We start from the raw sequence: 25,155 nt of genomic DNA, 5'->3' as shown, positions 1-25,155 counted from the left end.
AGGCTATTGCAGAGGTCTGTGTTTAAACATGTCCTGTCTCAATAAAGCCCAAACATGTAAGCTGGAAAGGCTGTCTTTAAAATCTCAGATCAAATGAAAGATGTTCTACGAGTGCATTAAAATTCATCATGAAACTCTAATAATGTGTTCGGTTCATTTGGATATTTAGAGTTCAGAAGCAGTTGTGTAATCTCACATATTCATGTATTAAAGATTTCATGTGTAGCTCTTTCAGCTTCAGTGTCTGAGAACAATCTCTCTTTGAAACGACAGTTAGGCTGACTCATGCTTACACGGTGAAGTCTAATGTAGTCTGAAAAAAGGGAAAGTTTTCTGTGTTTATTTAGTCATGATTATCAAAGAAGCCAACCGAGGCCACACAGCCAAGACATCTTGACCTCACCTGTAATTGTAAATGATTTATTCTGCAATGACTGCCAGAAAGGAAAAGTTGCTCCCTTGGTTCTTTTTTCACCTGGTGCATGACTGTGGAGCGAAACATGAACGTGGGCCCACAGCTGGCACACGGGCCTCGCTCTGGGAACCTTGGATTTAGACTGTTGCCCTTCCTCTGGGGCTACATGTGAACATTGCAGTTGTTGCATATGAGGTGTTGGGATTTGTGCAAGGCCCGAAACTTTCTCAAATAGAGTCATAGGTTGAAGTCAGATTACAACATTATACTGGCAACACTGTAAAAGAACGGAAGCAAAAACTGCAGGATTCATTTCATTTTTTAAACAGTACACTCCATACAGGCAGCACAAAATCAGCGGGAATTTCCTTCTTTTGTCTTCAGAGATGTAAAAGTAGTGTTAAGTAAGTCTCGCACCGTTACTGGTTACTTTTAGGATTATGATTTTGAATCCAAGCATTTCACCCATCATGGTTGTTTTTACTTATACTGTTAGGTACAGGAGCTGTACATGTGGTGCCTTTGGCTGGCTGAGCTGTGGTTTTCAAAACCCAACCATCTCCTGGAGCTGCTTTTAATTGTTGGCAAGGAATCATCCAAGTGTCTTCCTTCAGTGTCTGCCTTTCAGGCCGTCAGTACTAGTGATGGGTCGTTCGCGAACGAAATGGCTCTTAGAGCCGGCTCTTTGACGTGAACGACGCGAGCCGGCTCCTTATCGCGAGCCGTCACGTGGGTTTTTTGTTTTTTTTTTCTTTCTCTCACCCTCTCTCTCGCACTTTTTTCCCGCTTCACTCTGCACGCGAGCCTTGTGCTTTACGCTGGGCAGAGGGGGGAGGGGCGGTAGTTACACTCAGTAGCACAGGAACAGAGCCAGAGAGAGAGAAAGAGAGGCAGGGACAACAACATTAGAAAGGTATAGTAATCATCCACAACTATTTTCGGTTGCAGATGATAAAGGATTGAGAAAGTTTATTCATGCAGGTCCATATGACAGAGAATATGCATGTTCTTTTAGTTTTCATATTATAATTTATATTTAATTGTGTTGTGGTTTGCAGTGTTTTGTGTTCTTTTCACTTTAAATTTGTGAAAGGAAAAAGCTGAAAATTTAAATAGTTAAAACTTGAAATGTGAATAGTTGATTTTTGTATTATATGATTTATTTATTACATTTTATGTGGAGTGAATAAATAAAAGTATATTTACGGTGGCCCCTAGAGACAAAGCACATACAAACTTCAAATCACGTACGAACTCTGAAGCATGTACAAACTCCAAAACACGTAAAAACACGTACAAACTCCAAAACACGTAAAAACTCCAAAAACACGTAAAAACACGTACAAACTCCGAAGCACGTAAAAACTCAGAAGCATATAAAAACTCAGAAGCACATAAAAACTCAAAACACGTACAAAAGACAACAGAAGTGCTCCAGGATGCTGGGCGCAGTGTTGAGCCTTTGTTATCTTGTGGCTACACAAGCCAGCAAGTACCAACGACCGGATTTGGTGTGTGGTAGTAACAGGTAAATGAACTTTTTTTTAAATTATTTGAATATATATATGAGTGCCTGTGTATAAATACACAAACAATACACACATGCTTTCAATTGTGTAATTTAAGTGATCTAGTAGCTCGGCTTTGGAAGTTCAGTTCATGCTAGAAATGTGTTTTGGAGTTTGTACGTGTTTTGTCTCTAGGGGCCACCGCATATATTTATATATAAACATATATAAATAAAACCACTTGTTTTTACGTTAGTAATTCCTTTTGTGCATAATTTTATATTATTGTTAATAATAAATTAATTAAAGCAACAAAACAACCTGAAGAGCCGGTTCGGAGCCGAAAGAGCCGGCTCTTTTTAGTGAGCCGAACCGAAAGAGCCGGATCTCTAAAAAGAGCCGGAAATCCCATCACTAGTCAGTACTATTGAGAACAGTCTTAATGATCGTTTTAAAATTCTTATCTATATTTTTATTACCAAGTGAGACGTGAGAATAAATATGAGTGTGTGTGTGTGATTTATTGTATTATTAGAAATCACAGGTTAAAGGGTGTCTGGTTTTTTAATCTGAGTCCCAAATGATAAGAGTGTCTGTGAACTTTGGCAGGTGACTTTTATATCACATGGCACAATTCTGATATTTCCAAATGAAATAACTGACAGACTGGACAATGCCCTGCTCCTTTCAACACAGAGCAGGCAAGATATACTGTATGTGTGTACGTGTGTGATGAGCTGACAAAAATGCTGACTAAAGGACGAGCAGATGTGGGTAGAGAATAAGAAAGAGATCATCTTTAAATAAAGCAGTCTGCACGTAATATAGCGAGTCCCTTTTAACCTTGTCTTGTGTCCAACTCTACAAAGTACAACATGAATCAGAATTTAGATTTCTCGCTGGAAATTATGAGCTTGTCTATAGACTAATGTCAGCGTACCATTTAAAAATCCTGTATCTGTTATCAGGAGGCATTAACGCACATCAGACATTGATACTGTCAGCAAGACCTCTGCTGTCAGCACTGTGCAAAAGTCTTGAGTAATGCCTCGTTTCTTTATTTTATGCTTGCAAGGATCCAACCTTGTTGTAATTTCTAAAGTGCTCTTGAGCAATAGTTCTCCAGGCTTTCTGAGATCTATCAGTGTTTTTCATTTCTGTCTTGTCTGGACAGAACACTATAGTCACCGACTGGCCTCCCCACATCCTGTACCTGTACTGTGATGTAGTGTAAGATCATCTTGACAGAGAACAGAACAAAAGGCAGCCAACAGCTGAAGAAAAGTTTTGGGATGTCTGTCAAGAACCCTGCAGAACTATTCTCAAAGACTGCTTAAAGAATGACAATAAACACTGAGAGTTCAGGCTGTGCTGAAGAATAAAAGCAGTCATATCAAATATTGACTTTCAAGCTTGCAAGAATTCGAAAGACACTGTTTTTGCCTTATATGCTGCATTTCTCCGTCAATGAATAAAGAAATGAGGGATCAAGACAGTAATGATGCTAAACCACGTTTACACTTATAACAACATAATGGCTCTATATTAAAGCAGTGTAGTTGCTAAACTGGCTTATTTTAGGTTCCAAACAGCCCACTATTGAAAACACAAAGCATAGTATTAAACGAACAGTATCCCATGGAAGGCCTCGAACTGCTGAGCAGTTTAAGTTTAGTGTTGAATGAAGATGTGATGCAGCGTAGTGGCAAACATGTCTGTGGGAAAATGTTGCTGCCAATAAACTCAAAATGAGCTCATAGTTCCTCTCTCCCGTCAAATAAACAAGAGGTTTAAATAATTATTCATCAGTTGCAAATCTCTGCAGTGGGATTTTTTTTTTAAAATCTTACAAAGTGTTTCACGTTTCACAAAAGCCGAAACAGCAGAATTCACCAGTAATCCACCAGGCGTGATGATCCTGTTATTAGTCTTATCAGTGTAAAGTGATGAAAATTTAATGGGGCATGTTTTGTGCTTTGGAAACAGTCCTTGCCTGCTAAGTATGTTGTTAGTGTGTTGTAGATTGTACTCATACAGTACAGTAGACAATGCTTTCAATGTTTGTTTGGTCTCAAGCTGCCGTTAGGTGGGTGTGGGGTGTGAGTGAGGTCAGGATAACAACATTATTGACTTATTTTTGAAGACAGTGGTCAAAGTACAGAATCCTACAGGGCACATCTTATCTTTGTGGCTTTTAAGCGTCACGATCTAAATACTCATTAAAATATAACGTAATATTGGCTCTATCGTCCCAAATGAATTACAGCATTTTAAGAAATGAAAAGTTGCTTTAGAGCAGAGAGCTTACATGAGACCTTATTATATTAGGGGAGGAAGTCATATCTGTAGATAACGGGATATCTGTTCTACAGATTATTATTATTATATGAGAACAAGAAATTCTGCAACAGTCGGGGTAAGCAGGATGGATTATTGCAGGTGGTGCATAATTTCAGAATTAACTGTCACCACAGCAGAAAAAACTGGAGCTGAACACTCGAACTCCTCACACCACAATCAAAAGCCAGCCAGAGGCGGCACTGAAGAAAGAATAAACAATACTAAAGACTGTACTTTAAAAGTAGATTATTCCAGCGCTGCTGATGCTGATGCTGTTGCCCTGAATTATTTCTCAACACTGACCTGATGTCAAGGACTATATAATTGATTAATCCAGAAGCTGTTATATTTCTTGGCTGGGTCCCTGTAGATATGCGATATCAGTTTTTGGATGAAGCACATTAGATACAAAGTGCAAGAGATTTTTTTTCTTTTTTACTGGAACAGACAGGAAATTATATTTAATTTGTTGAAGTCAAAAGAGGTAAAGCCAAAGAGCAAACATTAAAAAGCATGACTTCAGCAGGATCATGAGCTCAGACATGACTTCATTGAAATCTTCAGGCTCAATTGCTGCACAATCAAAGCTAAAGATCTAAAACAACACATCCAGCGTCCTATATGGTAATATGCCCCCATCGATATTACTATTTAAACTTCAAGTATCTTGTGCTATTTCATCTAAATGCCATTACATAGTAAACAGTAGATATTTTTACACTGTGATTTTGGTGGTTTACCTTCTCCACGGGTGGGCTCACATTTTCAGCTGTTTGCCAGCAGCTTTACTTTAGTCATGTGTCCTGCTGGGTCTGGCTTGGTGAGTATCTCTGCAGTGCCAAGTGCAGAGGATTTACCTGAGCGCTTTCTTGGACAGATGGCTGCCTCTGTAACCTGTTACACAATGCAACCCACAGCTGCCCGTGTTTGGAGTCATGTCATGACATATTGAGCACTTTTCAGTGCAGCAGGTTCAGTTCAGTTTTTTTTTTAAAGGTCTGATGTTGGTGATTTGGTTGCAGCATTGATACAGAGCACATTCCAGTTCACGAGAATAAAAGAATAAATACAATATTGTGGAAAAGTCAAAAGTGATATAAGTCTTTAAATCTTGCTTCCAAGGATTCTGAAAGCAAGATATAAGCTGATGTTTTCGGACATCAGCCGCCTTTTCATCCATTTTCAGTCACGCACTGTTTTTTTTCCCTTTGTTAAGCTCCTTAACACGGACCTATGCATCGTTCAAGCAAGAAAAAGGAATCTAACTCAAGGGATGAACCAGTGTTGTGTCTACACATGGTGAACAACTTAGATAAGTCAGTCATGGATTGGCCTGGACTTCATTACTGAACAAGTGTGGGATCATCTTGACAAAGAAACGGAGACGGCAGCATCCAAGGAAGAGCTTTGAGTCTCCGACAGGAAACTATAAGCTTCAGGCTGTGCTGAAGAACTCAGTCATAACAAATACTGACTTTCAAGTTCAATATAATTATTAGAACGTTTTCTTGTCTATTTTATTTCAATGTATGTTTGCACGTGTCAATAAATCATTGCACATATTTCCCATTTTCCCAGCAAAATATAAAGGAATATAGCGCAAGACTTTTGCACAATACTGTACATAGATTACATATGTGTTAAATCTTAGATCTTAGGAAAATGATTCGCAGCTATAAATAGTTGCCGACTGCGTTTAAACAAGCGAGTAACTTAGCTTTGGCAATTTGGAGACAGAACATTGAACTCTGTATGCGGAGGGTGCAACATCTCTCGAATGATGTAAGGCCGGTGCAACTTCTTTTGCAAGAGTTGCTTTTGGCATCAGTCAATACCTACGACCCTGATATAAAGTAAGCAGCTTTATTAAAATAACTAAAAATTAAAAAGCAGCTTAAATATAGTAAAACTAATGATTTTAAGGTTTATAGCTATGAACAAATAATTTTAGACAAAAATAATAATAATAAAGAATAAAAGTTTAATTCGATTAAAAACAGACTTCCTTTCTAAAAAAACAACAACAAAAAAAAACCCCAAAACAAAACACTTTTTTTAAAATAAGGAGAAAGGGACCGTTTATTACTTGGCTTCTGGCCATAAAACAGCTGGACACATGTTTGTACACAGCTCCTCTGTCCCATGAGGCATGCTGAAGAGCTGTGGCACGAATGGTCAATACATGTTTTGAACAGGTCGCTGACCCACGTGACTGGCCTCATAAATACAGAGAGAGCAGCTCAGCGGCAGCACTGCTCCTCCACGTTACCTGCAGTCTTGCCTCCGCTTTGGTGTCCGCAGACTCCCGCAGTACCTCCTGGCTTCTTGCTCCTCCCCGCGCTGATTAAATGCCCGCTGGACTCTTCAGTCAGCTGCTGTTAAACGCAGTCATGACAGCGGAGCTGTAAGCTCGGAGCTCCTGATGTTTTAACTTATTTTATTATTGTTTAAAAAATAATTTCAAAGGTTTTTCGGGCACTTTGATCAGCCAACAAGAAGACTGAGCTATGAAAACCATACTTGCTGCATACTCGGGATTCATCAAAGGTAAGATGGTTATTTGGGGTCTTCAAAAGTGTCCCAAGGGCGTGAAGGAGCGAAACGAATAGGAACGCAAACAAGCCTGGAGTTTTGTTTTAATGCATGCAAAACAAAACGGGAGTTTAATACTTACTATGATAACAGAAATGAAATTAATAGGATATTGCTATGCTCAATCATCCTGGTAAATCAATCTCCAAAGGTTGATTCTGTTCATCTGGACACAGTGGGAGAAGCTCAAAATACTGTCTAAGAATTTTGCTATTATGTATTTTGCTAATCACTGTGTTTGATTTGTGTTCTGTGAATACTTATAACACGCTTCCACTCTGAATGGTCTTTGGTTGAGAGGAACTAAACTCGGGCTTTTAACCTAAACCACACAGTGACAGCTGCAAGTTAGCTCAAAGTTGATGGAATAATGACACACGGATGTAAGTGACCATACCTCTCATAATCGCATGCTTTCTGCATGCATCTTGCTTATAATTCGTGGGGTTATTGTGGGAATGGGGGTGGAGGAGTGGTAGTGGGGGGTTCCCTGTTGTGTTACTGTATCCAAACATGCCATTTGGTTTCTGTGTATCAAATATGATTCATAGCTTAAATCAGGGGTGCCCAATCCCGGTCCTCGAGAGCTACCGTCCTGCAGCTTTTAGATGCATCCTTGTTCCCACACACCTGAATCAAATGAATGGCTTGTTATCAGGCCTTTGCCAAACATGATGGCATGCTGTAGAGATCAAACCATTTGATTCAGCTGTGTTGGAGTAGGGATGCATCTAAAAGCTGCAGGACGGTAGATCTCGAGGACCGGGATTGGGCACCCCTGGCTTAAATGAACACTAGAAACTATACGAACACTAGAAACTATACAAACACAAGCTGATGTGTCTATGTGGGCCTGTTATTGTGTTAATTACAAAACGTTGTGCTGTTTGCATTTAGAGGCGACTACTTGCATGTCCAATAATTCTAGCTGTTTAGGTCTAGGATGGCTCTTGAAAGCCAAGCACGTGGGCCCCCCTGTTGTGCCCCCTGTTCTCCAGGAGATCACACTGTTTGTTTGGTTTCAGCTTTTACCCACCAGTTTGATCTAGCTCTAAGCAGGCTGGTTTAACCATCACTGCTGAATTCCAGCCAACTTCTCTGCCACACATTTAAGCTGTGATAGTCTCAAGGACTCATAGCATCATAGTTTGCAGGCATTACCAGCCGAGCCCCGGTACCAGGTTATTTTCAGTGAGGACAGATGGGATTAGAGGACAGCGTTTTCCTGGAGTGCGAGAGCTTCTTATTGGCTCGCTGTGACACGGCCTCGACTCACGTTAGTTGCTTCTTAATGTTGCTTTGCGCTTCTTTCTCACACGTAGCTGCGTGGGTTCACTCTTTCAGCCTGGTGAGTAGCTGAGGCTGTGTAGTTTTGGACTCGCTGGAAATGTACTGTATTATTGATGTAGGACAGGTCGGTGCAATCCGTTCTGGAGTAAATCATTAACTCTTTGTTTTGATTGATGTCCACCTTTGGCTTTGTTTAACTCAAATCAACTCTAGGCAAGAATTTCTTCTGGGAAATGTTGACTAGATTTTTTTTTTTGCGTGATCTTTATCTCTTCCTTCTGTTTTTATACCTGATCCATTGATTTGTTTTTGTCTCAAGGCACTGGCTCCAGCATCCTCTCCGCTCTGCAGGACCTCCCCTCAGGGTTATGGCCCTGCACATCCAAGATGGAGAAGCATCTGCAGGTGATCTCTGTGATGCAGTGGGTCATCTCCTTCTTAGCCTTGGGTGAGTGAGAGAGTTGACTTATTAGTGTCACAAGTAAAGGAGGTCAGATCAGTCTTTAAAGTGAACACACACTCGTTGATGGCTTGTTGGCCTTCTTTCGTGTGATTACACCCTGATGATGGATTACCTTAACCCTTTGTGATGAATTCAGGTTTAACTTTAGTGACTATTTCCCCGTCTCCCCCCAGGTGCTGCCTGCACTGCATTACTGCTCTACATCTTCTGCACTGACTGCTGGCTGATTGCTGCCATTTATATAGCCTGGCTTATTTTTGACTGGAACACCCCAAAACAAGGCAAGCCACGAAAGATGTCAATTTAAAAACAAAACAAAACTGTTACCTAATGGTTTGAGTTTTGGCTGCACCGGACTATAGGTCTTAATGAGAGACTTTCTGGCACTGTGAACTAGTGTGGCGGTTTAACTAAAATAATTGCTTATAATTCTTGATTTTATTTTTATGATTTCATTTATTTGAAGTAACCAAAATGAGATTTGTGAAATGACAATGTTGAGATTTTAGGCACGTTTGATGAGGATTTCTGCATCCGGTGATAGAAAAGCTTTAGACTAATGCTATTTCCTCTGCCTTTTATTTTACTTTAATAAGCTTTACAAGTTCACAAATTGTTTTCATTAGTTAATTTTTTTTTTCAAAAGTTTAGTTTTTATTTTCATTTTGGTTAACTACATTTTTCCACATCTAGTTTTAATTTTTAGTTTAGTTTTTGTTAACTATAATAACCTTGAGTCTTAGACAAAGAATTGCCCACCTGTTGGTGCCAAATTCTTTGAAATGACAGTTTAATCCGGCTAAAGAGTTTCTTTTTCTTTTTCATCATTTTAAAAATTTGTACTTTAGCTAACATGCTATAGATTGGCATGTTAGCTAAAGTATAGCATGCTAAAATGCTATACATTAGCATGTTAGACTACTAGCTTAGCTTATGTTAGCATGCTATATGTTAGCATGCTAAAATGCTATACATCAGCATGTTAGACTACTGGCTTAGCTTATGTTAGCATGCTATATGTTAGCATGCTAAAATGCTATACATTAGCATGTTAGACTACTGGCTTAGCTTATGTTAGCATGCTGGTTTAGCTCAACACAGTGCTCTGCCGTGTACAGCCTTACTGTACCCCTAGCATGGCAGCACATGTAAACGTAGAGCTCAAGGGAATTTTGGGTAGTGCGGAAACTTATTATTCAGGCATATTCGGTTCATTTCTCAGCATCTTAATGAGAGGACAGTTGTTCGGATTATTTTGACTGGGTAATATTTGAAGACGTCACTCTGCACTTCCGGGCAAAACTAATTAAATGACAGATTAATAAACTGTATAATAAAAAACTAAGGTTGAATTGTTACGAAAAATTACGGTTAGTTCTATTTTTGTGCGCATGCTCTGAGTGACTCATGTGTAACTTTCTCCTCAGGTGGCAGGAGGTCCTCCTGGGTGAGGAACTGGACAGTGTGGACGTATTTCCGAGACTACTTTCCAATCAGGGTGGGTGAATGTGTCATCTTTGTGATGCTCCCTTGCTGACGCACTCATCTGTAATATAGGGAAATCTGGAGCTTTGCAGAGCGACGGTGGTGCCAGGACTCCAGGAAATGGGTCCTAAACATCTCCCTTATGTCAGATGAAGCTGCTCCTGTGTGAAATGTGTTTAGTTGTGCACGTTTAACATTACAGATAGGCTTATCGGGGCTGCATTGAGCCATCTGCTCTGTACTCTTACTTGTCCTGTGTTGATTAAGATGAGGGTATGATGTTGGCTTCAGACTTTGCCCCAGTTGAAGGTCTAAGAAGCAGTGCTAAGCTTTTCTCTCATCAGGTACTCCGCAGTGTAGGGGACAATAAAATCCTTGGTCAGGCTAAAGGGCTTTGTGTTGGATGGTACAGATGTTTAGTAGCTGTTCCTCACTATACTGTCACACAAGAAGTCAAAAGTCACGGTTAAAGCATGCTTAAAGGGAGGATAGCTGTCTTCTTACACATTACACAGTAGTCATAAAAATACAGGGCCAACGTTCCACTCTCTAACATCCAGGAGCAATATATATTTACTTATTTAATTTATTTATTAAACAAATATGTTGACGTCGGTCAGATCTTGAGAACAAAGAGCGCTAAATCCAGGGTGATGAACCAAGCATTCATTCTTTGTCATCTAGATGCTTCACTGTAGTTGGGCCTTTCTCATTGATGTCACCACCTCATGTTTAACACAGATGAAGCCACTGTATTAGTTATTCGCTCATGTGAAGCTGTTACATTCACAGTCAAAGTGAGGGATTTACTGTTTTTTGTACTTCAAAATATCCTGAAATTATCTACAAACACATGAGTTAGTCACAGGGCGAGTATTGATGATTTATGAGTTGGAAACAACCGGTCAAAGTCCGAGCCAACACTGAAGTTGAGGTGAGGACCGAAGGAAGTCCGAAGTGAGACTTGTTATGAAATGTGTTGCACGGATAGATGTGCAAGTCTGCTTCAATACTAGAATCAGGTACTCTTTTATATTACTGCTGCTCCTTCTTGAAACGAGTGACTCTCTTCTTCCTCCTTCTCTTTTCTTCTGCTTGGATCTGTACGAGGGGTTAAGTGCTGTGTTTGCTGCCCTAGTCCCACTGTAATCCTCCACATATGCCAGGTGGTCTCCTGCGCTGCCATGGAGAGCTTGAATGGGTTCTCCTGTGCTAATGTGATTACACAGCTGTTATTTTGGACTAGCTACTAATGGAGCTTTGTTTACACATTGTGATGGATCCAAGTCTGCACTGCACATCAGAGCACACTTTTCTTATGGGCCATGTTCACCTTTACAGCTTTATTGTGCAATGATGGGTTTGATGATAATGCTGACACATCACTGCTGTCAGCCTGAACAGGTGCACACTGGATCCTAATTTTATGATTGTATGTGCTGTCTGGCTGATAAGAGTGTCCTAGTTTTACTAAAGCAGTATACATCATACTGTGTGTGTGTGTGTGCAATGAATAATGGCTGTCTACACATCCATGTTCACATGTAGTGTTAAAAAATATACCTACAATAATGTTTACTATCGCCTGTCAGTGCGCCCGAGGGTGGCTGTGGCTACAATGTAGCTGCCATCAGCAGTGTGTGAATGGGTGGATGACTGGATGAGTAAAGCTCTATACAAATACAGGCCATTTACCATATTGAAAATCACTAAAGTATACAGCTATGATCGTATATTGTTAACATTGTTACTGGAACCCATTTATGTTCTTCATATTTCAGGACTTTGCTTTACTGTCTTGGATTCTCATTCATGAATTGCTTTGTGTATAATTGAACCATCTTTGTTTTTTTTTTTTTTTTTTCCTTCATTCACAAACAAAAAGCTAGTAAATATTACAGTTCAGATGATGTCATAAGCTTCTTTTTACAGGATGCTTCTGCTGAACAGAAATATGGTTGGTGATTAAAGTTTGATAAAAGAGAAGATAGTTCCTAAACTGTTGAGTAATCAGGCCGTGATCTTTGGAAACATGCGCTGCTGGTGAATGCTTCAATTTTAATTTTTCTTTTTGAGCTTCGAGCACCTCGAGCCAAATGCCATTTAGTTCACATCGCAGTGGTCTAGAATAAAGGTGCCCAGGGTGAATCTGACCCTTGTAAGCTATTAGACATCACAAATTCTTGAACACACCATTTCAGGCTAGCATTCTTGCTATTACGGCGCTGAACATTGGTCTCATTTCAGTATTTATTTATTTTTTTTTTGAGGGGAGGGGGTTCCACCTTTAATCACATTTATCATGCAGTGGCTTTAGTTTTCGTCTAAAGTCTGTTTCAGTTTTTGCACCTTATCCGTTTGATGCATGATAAAAGCAGAAAAATAAATCCATGTTCATCAAACTTTTGTCCACGTCTGAGAATCGGTCTCACACTGTTTATCCACTCTTTGTCCTTTTTGTCCTGCAGCTAATTAAAACTCACGACCTGCTGCCCAGCCGGAACTACATCTTTGGCTACCATCCCCACGGCATCTTTTGTTTTGGTGGTTTCTGCAACTTTGGGACGGAGGCCACAGGCTTCTCTAAGAAATTCCCTGGCATCAAGCCTTCCCTTGCAACCCTAGCAGGAAACTTTCGTTTTCCCATCCTGCGAGACTATCTGATGTCTGGAGGTGAGATTTGACTGAAGAAGCCAGAAATTCTTGTTTGAATTCTTAAAATGTCAAAATAAGTGATAACTAGCGCTGGGAGAGCTGACCTTTGTCCTGCTGCGGCTTCAGTTGACATCGATCGACTGATTCTGAGCTTCATCTGTTTGGAGGGCCTGTTTGCTCTTCAGGCTTCATTTTTGCCCCTTACATGTGGAATAAGTTGTTTTCTTTTTTGAATGTTTAACATTTCTTCTGCATATTGGTGGATTTTGCCTAATGCACAATATGGTATAGAAAGCATACAAAAGGCTGGTGTGTAACTCGTACAGAGACCTAAAACTCAGTGAATCTGAGTTGTAATGAGCAGTTTACCTACATTTTGCCCCCCCACAGGTATCTGCCCTGTGAACAAGAACTCCATCGACTACCTGTTGTCACAGAATGGGACGGGAAATGCTGTGATTATCGTTGTCGGAGGGGCAGCCGAGTCTCTGCAGTGCACACCCGGCTTGAATTCTGTCACCCTGAAGAATCGTAAAGGCTTCGTTAGGCTAGCGCTGCGGAAAGGGTGAGTCGGCTGCGCATTTTCAGACACGAGCACGTGTGGTTTTCACTGACCTGCACAATATGTTGTTGAATGGGAAAATGTAATTCCCTGAGCTGCGGCACCTCACGGGAATAACAAAATCCTAGATTATTATACCCAGAAAGGCCACATGCTTGCAAAGAGAGAGCTGCTAAATCATTCTATGAATGTGCAGTGTTGTCCCTGCTCAGCTCCTCGTGACATATAGTTCACTTTCAGGGGCTGGGCAGTTTGAGCTCCCCCCTTGGCTATGCGTTAATGAGACAGACTGCAGCGTGAAGGGCCCTCGGTTTGTCTCACCAGCCCAAACAAGCCCATTCCTTCACAAATACAGCCGAGGATTATCATATCAGTGGGTGCACCCTATCCAAAGAAGCTTAGAACGCGCTGGAAAAGACACGCAGTTATGCAGACCTTTATTCGTTACAATTAGGCTAGCACAGCAGCTGATGTAAGCCTCAAATGTGAATTTGGGTCACTTTGGATTGATTTTGTGGAACTTCTAAGGCTTTGTTTCAGTGCTTATGAAATAGAGACGATGTTGCAACCAGCTGAATGATGTGTTGTGTCGTCACAAAACAAGTGTCCGCTTTAACAAATATATTTATTGTTTATTTTTGGTCAAAGGGATTGATGCTCTGATTGTTTCTTCTAAAATACTGGATGGAAAACCAGATTGAATCTTTCACAAACAGCTGGAAAAAATCTCTCTCTAAAAACGACTGATTCTGTGGTCTAAAAACGGCCCCTGCAAACCTTCAGACTCTAGCTTAGTTACAGATCAGGGTGGATTTAAGAAATTTCCCGATCACATAACACCTTCCACAGTTGTTATACAAAAACGTGGCTGCTCCTCCCCACAGGGACATTGAATGCTTTTTACAAACTGTCCGTGTTCCTTGCACCGATTCCTGATGGTGCACATTGCACCATAAATCCAAACCTGTTGGCTATTTTTGAATATTTGGTAAACTGAAGCTGGCCGTTCAGGCAAGTAGAGACATGTAAGGAACGTGGTGGTTATCACACGTGTGCAACGCTTCAAACTCTGTTCTTATTACTGCTTTTAAAACCAGGAGATTCACAGATAGGATTATAATATAACCATAAAACCACATTTCTGGTCATGTGAACAACAACTGCAAAGCTTCAGCAAGAGGACAGTGAACAAATATTTGTTTATTAACTGACATTTTTCTCAAATAAGTCTCAATGACCTTTTATGTGTTCTAGATGTTTCGCATAGATGTGTTGTTCTTTTTCACGGTCGGGCAGGTGTGTTGAGTCACTTGCTTTGTTCCCTCAGGGCTGATCTGGTTCCAGTCTATTCCTTCGGCGAGAACGACGCCTACAAGCAGGTGATCTTCGACGAGGGGACCGTCTGGAGGTCTCTGCAAAAGAAGTTACAGAAGATGTTGGGCTTTGCCCCGTGCCTTTTCTTTGGAAGCTCCTGGGGCATTGTGCCTTTTTCCAAGCCCATCACTACCATAGGCAAGTTTGTCTCGTGTTTGCTTTGACTGTACGGTACAGATTAGTTTTCTCTGACCTCGACATGGCTGTGTTACTAAAGTTTTTGTAGGACAGTGACCAACCAAACAGTTCATAGGACACAGTCAATATTTGCTCAACTGTTTGTTTTAACTGTTTGTCTCCTGTGTTCTTTTTCTTTTTTAATAGTTGGGGAGCCAATCACTGTGCCAAAAATTGAGGATGCATCAGAGGAAGCGGTGGATCTCTACCATGCAATGTACATCAAGTCCCTCCAGTGCCTTTTTGACAAGTACAAGACCCGCTTTGGTCTGAAAGAGAGTGACATCCTGCACATCCACTAGGAAGATGACGGGTCGCTGCTAATGGCCCGAACTGTGCATCTCCAAACCCCTCGCCTCGTCTTCGTTTCGTCACCTTCGTCATCGCACCTGGGTGCCTAGATTATCTCTGGACTGCAGATGACACATTTTGCATGTTTACTGAAGAAACCTTTGCTCACTGCGCCATCTCACACACACGCATAGTGCTTTCTCAGGCAATGGCAGGTTTAATGAATGGTGGCCTTTCCCAGCTGCTCTTGTCTGGTTGCCCACAGTGCCTCATCAGTGCCTTTTTTTTCCCCTCCCAGTTTTCTTTTAAAACTTGGGCGTCACGTTTTAACTGCTTCTTTCAGGCAGTGGTCGCTAAGCTCCACTAGATGGAGCCAGAAGGTAACTTGCAGGACTTCTTCCTGAGCTCCTTTACAACTCTACACGCTGAACGCACAAACAATGCAAATGAAAGGTACCACTTTATCACTGGGTAGTGCCCAAAGATTAATCGAGCCAAAGACGTATGATGTCCACAGACATGTGGTGATTCCTGCTGGTTAAAGGCCGAAAGTGAAGGAATTCTACCAGGTATGGTGAATGCACAAACGCATAAGACTGTAGAAAAGCCTTACAGTGTTAATTGAATTCTGTAGCAAGGAAATGCCTATTTTAGTGCATTTGTCTCAACAAATATTTCTGGTGCACTTTTGATGTTTTACATCACCCTCTGAGGTTTTAGTCTCAAAGATTTCCCCCCCCCCCCCCCCCCCCCCAAGACAGGCACTGCTCTGCTTGGCTTATTTCTTTTTCTTTTTTATGTTCATACTGGTGACAGGGTTTCTATCTGGGTGGATACATTTAATGTATGCAGTGTAAACTACGTGATTTCTTGTAACTTAAGTGTCTTGGAAGGTTTTGAGCTGTAGTTGAAAAGGATAAAATGGTTTTGTGGGTGAAAATCCTGATGTTTGCGGGTGAAGATGGATGGATGGAATCCTGATGTTTGATGATTCCAGTTTACAGTGAGTTTTATAAAAAATCTTTCAGGGGAATCATTTAAAATAAGCAAGCGTGCGTCATGTCGATGGGAATAAAGTGTAACAGAATTGGCTGAATTTACAGATGCAATTTTCACTGGTTTGAGCATTGTGACGACTACTATGGAGCAGTGTGATACCTGTGCAATGGATTTGCAAGCAATAAGCAGCGAGACTTGTCTGTGTGATGAGTTGCATAATCTTTCTGCTGATGTTTAAATTAAACTTTTGTAAGTTTTCAGAAAAAAAGTGTGGTGTGTCTTTGAAGTCTTTCCCACATTTATGTCAATGTTTTACTAAATCTGAGTCTTATGTATGTGCTGTGTAGGGAGCACGCCCACCAAATATATGCTTTGTTTTGAACAGTATTTGGCTGGAGAGTATTTAATATTATCCACAATTCTCTTATCAGCAAAAACTTTCAAAGTCCAGCTGGGCCATACAGTATACCTCTGAAACCACAATTTACCTCTATGGGAGGAAAAAACCTTCCTTTCATGCCTCCCTGCAGGTGATATAGATGTGATCCTCAAGCTCGCGTTCTCTACCAGAGACCTGGGAGTTTAGGGCTCTGTGCCGTACTTTGTCTGTTCCTCTGGACCGACACCTCTGATGTTATACCTGGAGTTTTCTGGAGCCACTCTTCCAATTTCAGGGTTACAGCTCCTACTGCTGCTAATTACCACTGGGACCATTTTAAACTTTAGCGTCCACATCTGCTGGTGCTATGCAAATAAAACTGAACTGAATATTTTTGAGGATTATTCCACCCCATTTAAAAACGATCAACATGAAAAGTGACCGTGTAAATGTTAATTGTATGTTTTCCATTTTATGCACTAACCATATACACTCTTGTGTATGTCATGTTTTGAAATTGTTAAACCTACAACGGAATGATAATCATTGTATCTACTGCTTATGGAGTCGTTGCCTTGTTTTCAGAAGTGAAACTGAAAATGTTTGAGGAATAAAGCCTGTGCGCAAAGTTCATTTAAGGTTTTCCATTATTCAGTTTCTGTTAGTTATACTTGTTCTTATGGCCTTTTTTAGTGCGGTCATTAGTTAATTTGACTTTAGTCTCAGAAAGCCTTAATAAAGACAGGAAGTACTCTGGCTCCTTTTATCAGCTGGAAAAAAAATATGACAGGAGCAACACATCTCAGTGCAAAACGCAATTATTTCACTTTATATGCCTTGTATTCCTATTTATCTGAATTACAACCTTGTTAATTATTATTATTATTATTATTTGCTACTGGTTCTCTTTTATGACTTTATTAAAACATCTTCAACATTATTAAAAAACCAATAAGAACACATCAAGTGTATGACTAGTCCATCGAGAACGTCCATTTTTATTTTCCCTAAGTTCTTTTACATTTTAACGTTTTTTGTCAAGGTGACAACGTGGATAGATAGGAGCTACTTTTGGTCGTTATCTGACTGCAGCCTTCAGTCTCCTGGCCCTGTAGAAGCGCAACTATTTAATGTGGCTGATACAGCCCCCTAGTGGTTGCTTAATGTTCTGCAGTCAGTGTGAATGAAGCTGAAATAACTGACTGTGCTGCTCACATGTAGGTGGTGGATTTACAAGTCATCGTACTTAAAGATGAATTTCAACTTTACACTACTGAGTTACACGCAAAACACAAGACCAGAATCTAAATTGGCATGCAACGTTAAGAGAGGCCTAACAAATATAACATCGACTAATTTGCTAATATGTTAAATATGTGTGTTTAAGTTTTACATTGCCTAAGCTACCCGCGTATTCTGCAGTTAGTTCCTGTCTCTATTTGTGTATTCGTATTATACTGTCTGTGATTTGAAAGTTAGCGAAAAAAGTTCATATCAGTTTGCATATACATTTTAAATGCTTTGGTCGCTGGCTGTCTTTGTACCAGTAGAGATTATGAGATCAGTGCTACCGTTTAAACTGTCACCTGCATGTCACGCTGTACCATACAACTTCCTCATATTTTGCAGCTTTGACAGAATTCAACGGATGCTCGTCCCCTCCAGGGAGACAAACAGATGATACCGCCAATAGAAACGCGAATTTTCACGACCAGGCACCGCCTTTACGCGACGGATATTGGTTTGAGCCAATCAGCAACTGAAGTTCCGCGCCTCCTCTCCGTAGACGGATTTCCGAACGTAGCGAAATAGCCGAGAGTTTGTTTACGTCCTGTTGGTTAGCTGACAGCTGTTGTAGCGCTTTCCTCACAGAAACACTCGTGTCTGCATGTCTTTGTTAGTTTTCCGGAACTTCGTCAACTTTTAGCCAAGTGTCGTGAATGTCTGAGATGGGATGCTTTATTGAATGAGGGGCTGCTGCTAGATGCCGACAGGAGGATGAACTCCATCACCGGTCGGGTTCTTGCTATCCCCGCCGCCTCTGTCACCAACTCTGGAGCTTCAGCCTCTCGAGCCCTACATGTGGAGCTCACATCCCAGCAGGTAAATGCAAATCCCATGAGCTTTCGTTGTCATCACACTCATTCAGGTGAACTCGGGAAAACTTGGACCGGGCTCCCATATTGTGTTATGTACTAGTTTGTAACTGCTGCCCGGAGGTCCACAGCAGGCCTGGCAGGCTAGCTAGCTAGCAGTTGCTAGCTTGCAGTTAGCTAGCCCGTTGGAAATAAATGGAAGTGTGTCTGACTCGCCAGACACGCCGAAACCAGTTAGGTCGCAGTTTGGCTTTTGGAGCCTAGCCTTTTCATGGTACTGCCATATCGCATTATTTTTCTACATATTTATGTACAAAGCTGCTTCTGCTAATGGTAACTTAACTTGGCGTCATGTCAGCACGCAGGTGACAGCTAAGTAAAATCAGCATACAGCGTGTCATTATTTTGACACTAAACGCTCTCGTACGGCTGCTTTAATGTGATTTGAAGCATTTCAAGACTGAATGCGTTATTGGTCCGTTCAACCCCGGGGATTAAGTGGAAGACTTTTAAATTCCGTGCTTTCATTCATTTGACATGTAGGCTTCTCTCGTTGTGATTACGTACCTTAAACCGGAACTAAGTCTCCTACCGACAGATCTCCGTCAGTGTTTACTGGCTGGGTATTATTTGTAGTAGAAAACATGTTGTTTTCAAATATCTTTATTAGGGTTGAGATAAATGACACTTCCTCGCTTCAGTGAGCCAGAGGTCTGTGTGCTGCAGGAACCTCTTGGACTTGTTTCAACTGTTATCCTGCTTCAGACTACTAAACTGAACATTAGGAACCAAAATATGGAGTTAACCTACAGCATAAAATGAATCCTCAAACTTAAATCTTCTACTACTACTATTACTTAATGGTAGTTAAACCTCGCAAATGTGTATTGACATTTGCAAATTCTTGGGATTCATAACGTGGGTGTCACTGATGCACCATTAGATTTTCTTTTCTCAGTGAAATGACAGACAGTATAATGTATTTACACCACTAAGTTTAACTCTTTTCTCCCCCAGATAGGTGCTGGATCGATTAGATGGACACTTTGATAATGCAATTTGGAATGATTCAAACTATGTCCTCATTTTAGTACTATCGACATATTCCAATCTTATCCTGTATACTGGGTGTTTTTGTTTTTACTTTGGGAAACCACAAGTCTCTGATATGCAGTTTTTTGAGGGTGGTGTGTAAGTAAAATCTTTTACTTAAACTGCAGCTAAATACACACATTACTTGCTCTTTAAAGAATCAGTATACCAATTTGTTGTTTACGCTTATCTGTGAACTCTGGCCATGCAAATAGTTGGGTTTTTCTATCTCTTAATCGTGTGCAGTTACTGCATTACAGTGGAAACCAACTGGCTTTGTGTTTGGGCCATAAATTGCTAAAAAGTATCAGAGATTTCATTTAAAACACTTTTCCTTTGTATTTGTTTAATTAACATGGGTCCTCTTGTTTATCTGTGATCTCATTAAAAAACCTGATGATGACCTCTTAATGCAGGCTATATGCACATTCATTTTAACCACATGAGACCTAGATGGATAAATACCTTTGTCATGATGAGAAAATTGGATTGCAGAAACCACGTGGCATTTCCATACACCAACAAAGAACAAACACATCAGCATAAAAGCATACAATACATCAAGACCCTTTCATTGGACCTTACAGGATGATTTGTCCAAACTAGCTGGGAAACGTATGTGTTTCCCATGTTTAAAAATTGAACTGGTAAATGGACTGGTACTTGTATAGTGCCTTTCCACTCACTTTGAGCACTCAAAGCACTTTCTGCTACAAGCCTCATTCACCCAATCAAATGCATCCAAACCCTGTTTTTATCTATACCTAAACGCTTTATGCACTCTTAACATTCACACACACCCTGATGGATGCATTGGGAACAACTTGGGGTTCAGTATATTTCAAAATATGAACTGCGGATTGATCCAACAACCTTGTTATTGGTACCCTCTACATCTGTTGCTACAAATGCTCTATTAAGTGCCGTGAGGAATAAATTACAGTTTGGCCTGTGTTTTGTAAGCACAGGGGGTAATAGCGCCACCCAGATGGTTTCACTTTAAAAGAAGAGGCAAATGGATGCCTCTCGTCACCCACAACAGTATTTGCCTAACATCTAACACCATAACTATAAATGCGTTCCTAACTCTGTAATGCAATTCACTTCATGCTGTTACTGTCTTTCTTACAGATTTTTAGTGTTCCTCAGAGGGATTTCCAAACCAACAAAAGATTAAGAAAGTCAGAACACTTTCAGTAAAAGCACAGTAGAACATGTGGAGCATTTTAGAGCCCGCTTTGAAAGATACAAGTTTCCTTGAAAAGTTCTTTACATGTGGTCAAGAATAACCCCTAGGTACTGATATTCAGTCACAGACTGGATCAGCTGTTTGGTGATAGTGTGCTGGGATGATTGTTGCCCCCTGAAATCTTTGCTGCGTTGAGAACAAGGCCTGACCTCACAGCATTTAATGAAATGGTCCGGATCTGGTCCCTGCTGTTCCTTTCCATCATGTAGGAGATTCACTGAAGTGGTAGTAGTGTTTGTGCAGGAATTGGTGTACCAAATAAACAACACAAGAGAGAAAACACAGTCCTGAGGGGAGCCTGTGGAAGTTGTCAGTTTGTCTGAAAGTAAAGTTCCTACTCTGGTTTAACTACCAGGGAAATCCTTGATCTCGAAAGCTAAACAAGACAGAAGTGAAAATTCTGTTTCCCTTTTATCTGTTAAAATACTCAGTAAAACTGTTAAAAGTAGAGGTGGGAATCACCAGACACCCCACAATACAATATCATCACAATACTTGACTCACAATACGATATATTGGGATTATTACTTTTTTTAAACATGTTGTGATATGCTCTGTCAAGCTAAGTGTGTCCAGTGTTGCATGGTTTTCTTGGTTGCACTGATTTCATGTATGTTTGCTCAGCTAACCTTCCTGAAGGATGATGGTGCATGAGATTAACCCTCTTGTTTGTAGTATTCCCAGAGTATTTTATTTAAATAATACGGAGATTTGGCGTCTCTATATCAATAGAATACCTCCATGCTATTTATCACAATCCGGTTTTTAAGTGATGATGTGATGAATCCTGCTTCTGGGTCCAAACTACTCTGTGTTTAATAAGTCTGTTGTGTTTTAAACATGTTTTAATGCTTTGTATCTTGTTCTATTTAATCTGAACAAGCCCCTAAAACAGTCAGTGATCACTGTTGGCCTCTCTCGGTTTTTATTACCACTGTTACTTTTAAAGCTCAGTTTTTAAACCCTTACGATGTAACTCCAGCCCATGCAGCAGTATAGTAATGACTAACCTGGTATTGTGGATGGATTATCTCAGTTGTTCTCCTGACTGAAGTTTAGCCCATTTATAAGATCTGGACTTGGAAACGGCTAATGACGTCAGACTTAAAGACCAATTTTCATCAATTAAAGATCAATTTTTTAACCCAACTCGTAGTTAAAAGGCGGGGAAATGGCCACAAATACAAGTAGTGTGTGCAATACGTAAAATAGTTCAATAAATCACCCTCATACAGGGTTGGTAGGCAAATTGCAGCGGTCTCTTTGATGCCAAGTTTATGATCCCATGTACAAGACCAGTGATGCAAGGTCAGGTCTAAAGTCTTTGGGACCTGAAGGTCTAGGAGATTTAGGAACAGGAACAATTATGGATACTTTCCAAATTTAAATATTTAGTATCACAAGACTGAGATGATCTAAAAATCTTCAGATTCGACCATGCAGGTCAAGCGAAGCCTATCCCCTATCCTTATGTGGGGCATTGGTTGTTAGAGTAATGCATCTCTGGGCTTTCTTGATGACAAAGTGCCTTCTGTCTTTTAACTGTACTAAAGGTCCCTTCCGGCTGTATCATTGTAGCTCCTGAAAGCATTTTTGTCTTATAAGGTCTTTGAACTTGTTTGACACCCAAGGGTTGTCATTCGCATCATTTAATCCTTTTGGTTGGGACCACAGAGTCCACACAGAAATGAATATAATCAGTCACATGTGTAGTGTGATCATTAATGTCAGCACTCTCAAAGACCTCCCATACAGTGCAGTCAAAGCAGCCCGGCCACACATTGTCATGTCAGTGTAGGGTCTTTCTTCTGTCTCAGTAGCCTCTCATAGACAGGATAAACCACACTACGATCAGACGCCCCTAGAAGCGGAATCAGTGTCGGCATCTTTGACAGTTCCATAGCACCAGAATCTTCTATTTCCTGGTGGGACAGTCGACCTATTGGTGGCATGAGTGAAGCTTACTTTATTGGTACGCTAATGCGAAATTGTAATGGGACATCATTTAAATTCTTAAATGTGCACCAATCTTTCCAGTTTGGAAGGGAGTTTGAAACTCTGTGACCTTACTGGTTTACTTGTTTACTGAGTAAACACTGACTCACTTTACAGGTTATAATCAGTGCTAATCTCAGGCTAGATAATACATGTTTTAACTGAGCAGTTTTGAATACTTTGAGTACTCCACAAAGTGTGTGTGTGTGTGTGTGTGTGTGTGTGTGTGTGTGTGTGTGTGTGTGTGTATATATATGTGTGTGTGTGTGTGTGTGTGTGTGTGTGTGTATATATATACTATAATTGTGAAAAGCAAACAACAAGCATGCACTTTGACCTGATGCACTGTTTTCGGGGTTGACTACTGTGGACTAAGTGAAAACTGTCGCTTTATCTCTGGGCCATAACCTGAGATTCAGCTCTCATCAGCAGCTATGATCCATGACATAAATTCAGGGGAGTTTGAGGTCCATGAATCCACCTTACATGCATTTGCATCCCACTCGGTACACATGGGCAAAACTGGTACTTGGGAGTTTAAATTAGCAGCAGTCCAGAAACTGGTCCAGTAGTGCATGACATGAAAACTTTGAAGGGAAAATTGCATTTAGTTAAGTCATTTTAGATTTATATGGCACGTAGATTCTAGGAACTTTTCGGTCACACTTTTTTATGTGTGTGACCAAAAGGTCCCTTGCGTGTAGTTAATAAGAGGAGATAATCCACTTCAGATGACTGGAAATACTGAGTTTGGTTTATGTGTGGGAGTTGTCTCAGTATGCAGTACACATGATACCAATTTGCTTGCTGTGAAATAACTTGACACTTATTTGCACTACCCTCTCATGCATAAATGTCACATTACATAAACTTCTTGGGCAATCAGAAGAGCTTTTAGGACCATTTGTCCTGTCCCACTTATTCGAACATTTGCATTCTCACCTATACGTGTCTGGGTTTAGTTTTCAGTGCTGCAGTTCATATATGAAAAAAGCTTACGTTTATTTTTAAATGTATGAGAGTGGGGATTTGTTGGAAGCCTCTTGCATAAAGTTGGCATCAGTTTTAACTGTCTGTACTTAATAAACTGGCATTCAAGTGTGTTTTCTTATCAGGGCTACCTGTCGTATCTGCTTTAGTTTGGTCAGTCCACTCTGTAAAACAGGGGTTGGCGACTCCAGGTCTCGAGGGCCGGTGTCCTGCAGGTTTTAGATCTCACCCTGGGTTAACACACCTGAATCAAATGATGAGTTCATCACCAGACCTCTGGAGAACTTCAAGACATGTTGTGGAGGTAATTTAGCCATTTGAATCAGCTGTGTTGGATCAAATACCCATCTAAAACCTGCAGGACGCCGGCCCTCGAGGCCTGGAGTTACCCACGCCTGATCCAAAATAATGTCTGCATGCTCATGAATAACAGAAGGCTTGTGACCACCTAGTCACCCAGATTACAAGCCACGTGTCACCATCAGACTTGTATGGTCGTTTTATAACATGCGGTCAACTTTGCAGTGCTCTTCTGTTCGAGCGTAGTCTGAGAGGACTCTGATGTTTGAACTGTTTTGAATAATTTTGCTGTTTTATTTTTGTTTTCCATGTGGTCCATGTTTCCTGTTGAGAAATGGACATTATAAAATTAATAAGGAGAGGGTTAAAAGTCCCCTGGAGAACAATCATTTGTTTGTTTTTGAAGTCGTTAATCTTTTGGGAAATCCCATGACTTAGATTTGTCCTCGCTATGGCTGCAGGAAGGAGGTGGGCCGGCCATTCAAGGGAAAGGTTAGACTGTAGGATGTGCCGTCCAGAGGGGCCGATGGCGCGATATGGCAGCCTCGCTTCTGTCATTCTGCCCCCGGACAGCTGTGGCTACAACTGTAGCTGCCTCCACCAGTGTGTGGATGAATAGTGGAATTGTAAAGTGCTTTGAGGGTCTCGAAAAGCGCTTGATCTAAAAGATTTCCCAGGAATCTTTTAGATCAAGACATGAGATTTTTAGTAGATTGAAAAGACTGTTCACTAACAAAGTCCTTGACTTCAAAAACTTCAAACAATCCAGTCTTAAAGTGTTGCTGGATTGATTTAAAAAGTAACTGATGACTGACATAATGTTACAATGAAGATGAGTAACGCCTCCATTACTTATGCTGCCTCTGTGCATGAGAAAGGACGGCTATTTTAAGCTGTTTTATA

At 40.6% G+C, this 25,155-nt stretch overlaps 2 protein-coding genes across 5 annotated transcripts in view; both read left to right on the top strand.

The window, feature by feature from the left end:
- The first annotated feature begins 1,175 nt into the window (after positions 1-1,175).
- dgat2 (diacylglycerol O-acyltransferase 2) lies at positions 1,176-17,163 on the top strand. Of its 3 annotated transcripts, none has more exons than XM_082549607.1 (8): positions 1,176-1,328; positions 8,465-8,593; positions 8,782-8,889; positions 10,036-10,106; positions 12,562-12,766; positions 13,139-13,313; positions 14,638-14,822; positions 15,009-17,163. In XM_082549607.1, exons 2-8 carry the CDS (start codon positions 8,533-8,535, stop codon positions 15,161-15,163), a joined length of 960 nt encoding a protein of 319 aa, XP_082405733.1. In that variant the 5' UTR covers positions 1,176-1,328; positions 8,465-8,532; the 3' UTR covers positions 15,164-17,163. The 3 variants fall into 3 exon arrangements, with proteins under 3 accessions (XP_082405733.1, XP_082405732.1, XP_082405734.1); XM_082549606.1 differs by lacking the exon at positions 1,176-1,328 and adding an exon at positions 6,387-6,810; XM_082549608.1 differs by lacking the exon at positions 1,176-1,328 and adding an exon at positions 7,697-8,131.
- Positions 17,164-18,267: 1,104 nt separating this feature from the next.
- uvrag (UV radiation resistance associated gene) overlaps positions 18,268-25,155 on the top strand; it is a 92,310-nt gene continuing 85,422 nt past the window's right edge. For both annotated transcript variants that reach the window (XM_082549597.1, XM_082549598.1), the window contains exon 1: positions 18,268-18,633. In XM_082549597.1, coding sequence (XP_082405723.1) covers positions 18,529-18,633 — 105 coding nt within the window. In that variant the 5' untranslated portion in view covers positions 18,268-18,528. The remainder of the gene's footprint in view (positions 18,634-25,155) is intronic.

Source organism: Aulonocara stuartgranti, assembly GCF_965226115.1.
Source record: "Aulonocara stuartgranti genome assembly, chromosome: 10".
Classification (NCBI taxonomy): Eukaryota; Metazoa; Chordata; class Actinopteri; order Cichliformes; family Cichlidae; genus Aulonocara; species Aulonocara stuartgranti.
Note: the sequence above shows the minus strand (reverse complement) of the source record. Positions and strands in the feature narration are given on the sequence as shown.

What these genes read in the sequence shown, in the direction of transcription:
- dgat2 (XM_082549606.1), top strand. Translation starts at nt 6,771, where the DNA reads ATGAAAACCATACTTGCTGCATACTCGGGATTCATCAAAG. An exon ending in CATCTCCTTCTTAGCCTTGG is followed by an intron (nt 8,594 to 8,781) that starts GTGAGTGAGAGA and finishes GTCTCCCCCCAG; the next exon opens with GTGCTGCCTGCACTGCATTA. An exon ending in AGACTATCTGATGTCTGGAG is followed by an intron (nt 12,767 to 13,138) that starts GTGAGATTTGAC and finishes GCCCCCCCACAG; the next exon opens with GTATCTGCCCTGTGAACAAG.